The sequence below is a fragment of the Oryzias melastigma genome, linkage group LG16, assembly GCF_002922805.2.
Source record: "Oryzias melastigma strain HK-1 linkage group LG16, ASM292280v2, whole genome shotgun sequence".
NCBI lineage: Eukaryota > Metazoa > Chordata > Actinopteri > Beloniformes > Adrianichthyidae > Oryzias > Oryzias melastigma.
Window position 1 is genome coordinate 27882834 of NC_050527.1, and position 8232 is coordinate 27891065.

At 42.9% G+C, this 8232-nt stretch overlaps 1 protein-coding gene across 1 annotated transcript in view; it reads right to left on the bottom strand.

The window, feature by feature from the left end:
* meox2a (mesenchyme homeobox 2a) overlaps nucleotides 1-5108 on the bottom strand; it is an 11493-nt gene extending 6385 nt beyond the window's left edge. The window contains exons 1-2 of the mRNA XM_024258603.2: nucleotides 3849-5108; nucleotides 1305-1477 (exon numbers count right to left, since the gene is read on the bottom strand). Coding sequence (XP_024114371.1) covers nucleotides 1305-1477; nucleotides 3849-4404 — 729 coding nt within the window. The 5' untranslated portion in view covers nucleotides 4405-5108. The remainder of the gene's footprint in view (nucleotides 1-1304; nucleotides 1478-3848) is intronic.
* Between the last annotated feature and the right edge of the window lie 3124 nt (nucleotides 5109-8232).

Below are 8232 nucleotides of genomic sequence, written 5' to 3' on the forward strand. Positions count from 1 at the left end.
TTAGAACATTTATTCATAATTAAGTCTGTCAATCGATTAAAAAAAATCAGATTAATCACTTAATTAATGAATCAACTAATTAATTACTTTTGTGTTGTGATTAATCACTATTAATCACAATGTTTTACCAGGTAAATTTTATTATGAAATGCAGCTTTTGAACAAAAACAGGCCAGAGAAAACATTTTTCCTTTATTTTTAGTGACAAGGATATCTAAACCAAAAAACCAAAACACAAAATTAAAATACTAAAAACCTATTGATAATTTATTTCTTTTGTAAGTGACCATAAAATAAGTGGGATAATACCCGATAAAGTGTTTTAACGGACGCCATGGAAGCCTGAATTGGTGAGGCAAAGCGAAAAACTGCAGCTCCGCGAGGTGTAATTAATTTGAGTTAGTGGATGTTAATGCATTCATTCTTTTATGATTAATCGCATGTGTTAACACGCTAATGTTCACAGTCCTAACACACATATATATATATATTGTATATATATTTTTGAAGTGTTGTTGGTAATTATTTGAAGGATCTTTTTTAGAAATAATAATTAAAGATGCAAAAGGACCAGCATTTCTGATAAATAAAGTTAAAGGTTCCTAAACAACTGGACTCATCAGGATGATGTCGACTCGGATCTGTTTCCAAAAACACAGATACCGTTAAAAACATCCACTTCCTGCATGTTTTGACTGTCAATATGGTTTTAGAAATTGTGTTGGTGTTGATTCTTGAATCTGCTTTGGAGAGAAATGTCTTTGCTGTTTGTTTACTTCTCACAAACAGGAAGAACAACTTTAAAAACGTCTTAGAACACATCTTATGTTCATTTGGGACTTTAAAGACATTTACTTCAAGTTTTCTAAGGAATAAACCAATAAGAAGACAAGATTTGAAAAATAAAATAAAGAATAAAAATCTCTCAGAGAGGAAAAAGTAATTTCAGCTCAAAAATACCCCTAAAGATGTCTAAATTTTGGAGGTCGATGGATATCTTGGGGAGCATTTGCTGCTCTTTTCATATCCCGCATCAGAAAAACCAGCAAGGCGTCGGTCTCTGTGAGCGTGCGTTAAGCTTATTAAAGGAACAACAACAGGTAGTGGGCTGCTTCCTTCCCTGAAGCGATTGTCTGCTGTTCCTTGGAGGAAGCTCCCCTCAGCCTGAGGGAACATCTGGAACGCGAGAGTCCCATCCCGCGGCCACATCTGGAGCCCCAGACGGAGCTCCAGCATCCAACAGTCGTCCTCTGTTTTCACAACACGGCATTAACGGAGGCTCCAGCCGGGTCTGAGCCACTTACTTGTCTCTCAGTGAGGTCCAGGTTGACGGCGATCTCGTAGCGCCTTAGTCTGGTTAGGTAGTTGTGGTGGGCGAACTCGGCCTCCAGCTCGCGGATCTGCTCCTTAGTGAAGGCCGTCCTCTCCTTCCGGGGTTTGCTGCTGCCGTCCGACTTGAAGTTCCCATCCTGGGACTCTGAAAGCAAAGAGGGGCAGATATATGGAGATGTTAAGCAGGTGGAAGGCAAAGTTAGAGCTCCGGGACAGTTGGAGCAATTCTGAGTTCTTCAAGGTGAGGCCGCATTCAGTCGGAAGTTTTGAGGAAAATCCTCCTTTAAGAGGCGGAAAAACCAAACGACGGAAGAAGACGACACAAACAGAAGGATCCCGCTCCCTTCAGCGCTGCAGAAACGCTTTATGTTGTGGATTTTTCCCACAACTTTCCAAAGAAAACACATTTGGCTTCCAGAACTTTCCAATTGTGAGCTGCGGTTTGTCTGCTGGACAAACACAGTTGTGGACGGCAGCAGTAACTGCAGGCGGATTCATGGACCTGCAGCTTCTCTGTGTTTCAGGAACCAAAAGGTTCTTCCTCCTGAGGTCCTCCTCCAACCCGGTTTGCTGCCAAATCTTTATTGAAACTAAACATATGACTTCCTGGCCTGCAGCTGGCGTTCAGATGGCCTTTGACCTCCACTCCATCTCTCAAACTTCTGCTCTCCCGGTTCCCTCAGACACCACCTCAAAAAAAAAAATAAAAGCAGGAGCGTAAGGCAGCCGCCGAGCAGGGCTGGAGTTAAAACCAGCAGAAGGTTTTTATGGCGCAGCCGCTACACCACAGCAATTAGGTCCCTGCTCCAACTTTCATCTCTCCACAAAAAAGCAGGAATAATATGAGAAAAACATCGGAAACCCAGACGGGACACGCCGTTTGAGTGAACCATACGCCACTCCAACGGTGGAAGTTTCTGCAGGACAAACACTCTTTCTTTTCCTTCTTTCTTCTCTGACTTTTTTTTGTTTTCATGCCAACGAGAAGCGTCTGACACGTTCCCGCTGCTCTTTTACAACGATGCCACTAAATGAGACTTCAAGCACCTTTTATTGTTCCACAAAAAATCTGGTAACTTTTTAAGAGCAGCACCACTCCCCTGACAGCTCCATAAACGGGGCACAGCCGCCCTGCCCTGCGAGGCCCGAGTCGCCCCGCAAAAACAGGAGGAAAGAGGGGCAGGTTCCCTGAAACCAGACACCCCGCGGCTCATCCGCTCACGCCGCCGTGGCACGGCAGGAAACAGAGAAACGGGTGAAACGGGTTCAGCGTGAAGGGACTTCTCAGGTTCTGCTGCATCTAAATTCAGGTTTCACTCCGGTTTCTGGCCCGGACGGTGAAACCTGATGTGAGCCGAGTCTCGTGCGAAGGGTTCTGATATTTAGACGGCTGACTGAGTCAGCAGTGGGGAGAAACCGCGCTAGGAGCGGGGAGGTGGGATCGAGAGCTGCAGATCTGGAGACGGATCAGGAACGCTGACTCCGTGGATCAAAAACGGGATTGCAACACTCTGCATGCGAACGATGGAAGACTAAACAGAAATCTGTCATTCCGGCTCCGCCTGACCTTCATCTGGACTTTCCTGCAGAATAAATGATCATATGGGATGGAAACCAGATTATTTCCACTGTTGTCAACAGTCATTTCTATCACATTAGGAACAAAGATCTCAGTCAGGAACATTTATGGAGACGGAGGAAAAAAACGAGTGATTTTCAGTTAAATAAACAGAATATTTTAGATTTATTTTTACTTTTCTGAAAGTTTCTGTGATGCTGTTAGTCCAGATAATCGCAGAATACATTTTCTAAATTAAATGAAGGTTTAATAAATTAAAAAAACAACTGATCTGCAAACATTCAAGAAAGAGCAGAGTAAAAAACATCCTGACATGAATCTGATCCGGTTCTGATCGATTACAGTGGAACCGTTCTGCAGATCAGCAGAGAGAGACTGAAAAAATTCAGAAATTACAGTTCTTAAAAAATGTTTCTACTAAAAGTTACTAAAAATTATTACATTTTTAATTCAAATACATTTTTAAAATGGCAATTTTTTTTAAATGACAAAAATAATTTCAGTTTTTTAAATCAAAGTGATTTTTAGCTTAAAAATGCTCATTTAAATCAGTTATTTAAAGCGATCTTCAGTCATATGAATTGGTTTTAAATCTGGCGCAGTGACTCTAAATTTATAAACTGCTTTAAGGGTTATTTATTTTGAATTTCAGGTTTTTTGGGGGCGTTTGCTCCTTCCTGTTGACGCTCCGTGACAGGAAGTTTGTCCTCGGATGTGATTTTCACGCCGCCAGTCAGATGAGCGCTCATTGTCATCATGTGGCCGTCCGCTTCACGCCTTGTTCACGGCGATGACTGACTGGAGGCGACGTGCGCAGATGTTGCTCTATTTATTTGAATTGAAGGTGTTTCGCAGACGGACCTGCAGAGACGCTTTTCTCCGCAGAGGCTTATTTTTTCAGGAGGAAGTTTTCGCTCTTCGCCGGCTCTCGTCTTACCTGAACTGTCACTCTTCCTCTTGCCGTTCCTCTTCTCCGCCTCGGCGGGGGACAGAGTCTGCCGGCCAAAGTCGGCGGGCACACAGGAGGCCCCCGAGGGGGTGCTGCTGCCACCCAAACTGGGGGTGCTGGCACACAAGCTGGGCGCCCCCGGATGGCCCAGGTCGGAGGGCGCCGGCACGCCGTCGTGGGGCGCGTGTGAGTGCGGGTGGCAGAGGCCGTGGCGCACGCCGCCGCCGGGCGACGGCATCTGCGGGACGTGCCACGAGGTGTGGTGCTGAGGTGGGGGGTGATGCTGCTGCTGGGAGGCCAGGTGGGCCCGGTGGGGGTGGTGGGGGTGCTGCCCGGGGAACAGGCCGTCATCGGGCGAGTAGCTGGAGATGACGCACGGCGAAGGCGAGGAGGTGGAGGAGGATGACGAGGAGGAGGCCAGGTCGGGGTAGGAGATGTGGTCCGAGCGTCCGTGCAGCGTCAGCGGGGACTGGGTGAAGGCGGGATGCAGGGCCGGCGCCGGGGCGTGGGGGCTCCGCAGGCAGCTGAACAGAGCGTGATCCATGGCGCTCCAGCAGAGGAAGGAGGTGAAGGAAGAAAAACAAACGTAAATCCAGATGCTGCTCCTTTTCCTCGTACTCTCCCAAAACTTCTCCTTCAGTCAAAGCTTTGAAATGCGGCGTCCTGCGGTAATCCGGTTGCCAGGCTCCACTGGATAAACAGTTATCCCGGGACGGCTGCAGCTGAGCCTCTCAGATGTCAGGAGGAGCAGGGGGCTGGAGCTCCAGCCTGGAAGCACGAGGAGGTTCGGAGGAACTGCAGAACGAGGGGAGCCGGCGGAGGGGACGTTATAAATAGGGTGTAACGTGAGAGGGAGGCTGGGTCTGCAAACGCGCTACTGACCACATACGTGCCATCACCCTCCAGAACGCAAAGCACAATACATGTGTGGCGTTAAAGCCTCCGCAGAGACGGCGCTCCATGCTGGATCTGACCTCACGCTCCTCCAGAAAACGGCCCTGATGGTTTGTGGGCGGAGCCGAGGGGAGGTCACACGGGGGGAAAGTGGGACACCGTACAGAGGTCGAGAGGTGTCGAGGCCCCCCCTTCTCGCCTTTGTCAGCTTTGACCCTTTTTCAGACCTGTTGGTGTGGAGGCAGGAGGAGATGCTTGTTGTCTCCATTAACCGCTTCCTCTGAGCATTGTTCTGAGGGACGGCGGCGTTCCAAACACCGCCGTCCCAGGAGGAAGTTACTGAAACACCAGCAAAGGTCAACTTTGATTTAAGAAAAACATCTCAAAAACAGTCAATGTCTGCTTTTGATGAAATCTTCGCCATCCGTCGGTCACTCAGAAATATTCAAAGACCAACCGGGGAGGCATTGAACGAAGTCTCCAGACAACGGCGTGGCGGTGAAACGCCCACGTCTGCTGCAGAAAACACGTCTGTCCCGGTTCGACGAACAACTCCGAGACTCATGTCAGAGACTCACATACTACACAACAAAAATACAACACAACTAGAAGGATTTGTGTTTAGTTTCTAGAACAGGAGAGGGAAAACGTTTTGACTTTTGGGCCACAGTGTTCTAAAATTTGACAGAAGGGCCGGATCAGAACCAGACATGTTGTATTTTGGTAATCCGCCTCATGAGAGAAAGAAGTAACATGGAATTTGGACAAATACTTTCTAATTTTGATTAGGAATTAGTTTATTTTAAAACAAAACATTACTAGTTACTATTTTTTTAAACTGCCTTTTTTTCTCATTTAGTACCAACTGCACCGATGGGACGATGTCTCTCAGAGAAAAACCCAAACCTAAAGAAATGCTGCATTCATGTTTCAAAGATTCAAAGATTCAAAGACTTTTATTGTAACTGTCAGGAACAGTTAAATTGTGCTGTTGAAATGATGGGAAAAATGCCAGTCTGACTCAGAAATGACACATGAACTTCAGAAAAACAAAAAATCTAAGAAACAAACAAACAAAGGAACAGAGGAAATAAAACAATAATTAGGATTATCAATATGATTTATTCTAGTTTGGCGGGCCAGATTAAATAGTTCTAGAATCTCCTTACGCTCAAATTAAGACCAAGAATAACTTCCTAGTGCCGTATTTTCCACAGAAAAAGTCACAATTATTCATAGTTTAGCCAGGGGTGCGACTTATACTCAGGAGCAACTGTTTTTTTAGACATAAATAAGCTCATATATTTATTTTCCCAGTAAACACCAGATGTCCTTTAGCAGTTGTTTCCTCTAACAACCGCTAGAGGGCGCTGCATCTGAGTATAAGTATTTGATACTGACAGCAGCAGAAGAAGAGTTGTCCAAAACAAACATGGACGAGAATCGGATTATTTTCCTCTCAAACTTTGATAATTTTCTTCTACAGATCAAAAGATTAGTATTATTGTATTTACTTGTTTTATTTTTATCTACGCTGGGCTTGGAAGATTTTTTCTGAAGCGTTAGACTTTTCTCCCAAAAGTGCGACTTATACTCCAGAGCGACTTATATATGGTTTTCTTCTTCTTGATTAGACATTTTTTGCTCTTGCGATTTATACTCCGTAGAATGTGGTAACTTTCCAGCAACAATTTGTTTCAATACAATAAAGCTGTTGCGTCATTTGATCTTGAAAACATTTTGTTAGGTGTAATATCTCCAATGAGTGTTTTACGATATAAAATCTTTTTAAGGTACAACTTTTATTGTGAAAAGTCTTGTTTCAAGAAACCAATTTGAGAAAAACTGGAAAGTCTTATTTATTAAGTTTTAAGTCAAATTTGTCTTAAAATCGTCATTGTCAGAGCAAAATACTTAAATATGGCAGTTTATTGATAATATAAAAGTTTAATTTAGTCTTAAAAGGGGCGGGGCATCACAGCTTATTTAGGAAATCCAACAAAGATGACTCATTCCATTAAGAGATTTTTTTACTTCTAACAAAGAAGTAAAGAAGCCCTTTATGTTTTATTTCTTTTTGAGATGAACATTTTTCCAAGATCATGAATTTAATACCATCTCTTCCTTCAGCTGAAAGTGTCTTGTTCGTTTTTACAAAATAAAAGTCCTGAAGCTTACATTTTTGAGAAAAACAGAGAGCTCAGTCTGTCAGAAACGAAACCAGATTCAGGAACTACACTGTAAAAAGTGAAACATTGGATCATTTATAAAAGCTGTCATTTGTTACATTTAAAAATATTATTTTTTATAACATTTAAGTTGAGTAAACCTTCAACTCCAAATTTTAATTTTATGAAAACTAATAATCTTAATTGTAACATATTACAGATCTTTTGTTAACTGATCCAATGTTTCCCTTTTTCAGTGTATTAATTCAGTTCACTGAGGTGTGAATCCAACAGGACTGAATCTGGATTTGGAGCGTGCTCTCTACCTGTTGACCCCACAGTCAAACCTGGCATTTCTTCATCAAACAGCTGCTTCTCATAAAGTAAAGTCTCCAAACTCCGGTCTACCAGCCAGGGAGGGGCGGGGCCTCTTTGTCGGTTGAGGACTTATCTGACAGATGGATCCCTCTCTCTGAGCACGGACCTGTTTGAGGTTGGCGTCCGTGACCTGTGGTGCACCTCAGGAATCCGGATTAGGTCCTCTTCCTGTCTCACTTCTTTAATTAACATCTCAAAATTACAACAAAATCTCTATATATGCAGATGATGCTGAGATATATTTTATCTTCTATCTTCCCCCGCCTTTCAGTTCATTCTATGAAAATAAAACTCCTCATTTTCAATGTTTTGTATTGACTTAACCTTTCTGGAAAACCACATGGAGAAACAGGTGTTATTCTTTTATTACTTTAGACTTACTGCTTCTATCTGTGCTCCACATCAGCTTTTATCGATGGAGAATGTTAGAAAATACTTTTTAAGGTCACTCCTCATTTTTTCTTTTAACCTCAGACCGGATCACTGCGTCTCTGAATGACCCAGAATCAGAATTACAGAAGTGGTTCATCCAAAATACAGACTTTAGATTGGTGGTTAGGAGTTAACCCTTTTACACCGACCCGAGGCGTCGCTGGTGACGCTCAAACAACGCTTCAATACTTTGGTCAAAACTAGTAAAGATGAGATCAGACACTACAACGGAGTATTACGGCCAGTTTACAAACAATTCAATTTTATTTTTTAAAGTTACAACTTTAAATCTCATAAATATAGGAAAAAAAGTCTAAACAGTTAAATTACGAGAATAAAGTTGTTAATTTATTACTTTAAAAAAATAGGCTAAATTAATAAATTTTTGTCTCACGAATGGGTTTTAAAGTCGTAAATTTATTACTTAAATCTTGTAAATTTAAAAGAAAAATGTCACAAATTTATGAAAAAAAAAAGTTGTACGTGTTTTAAAGTCCTAA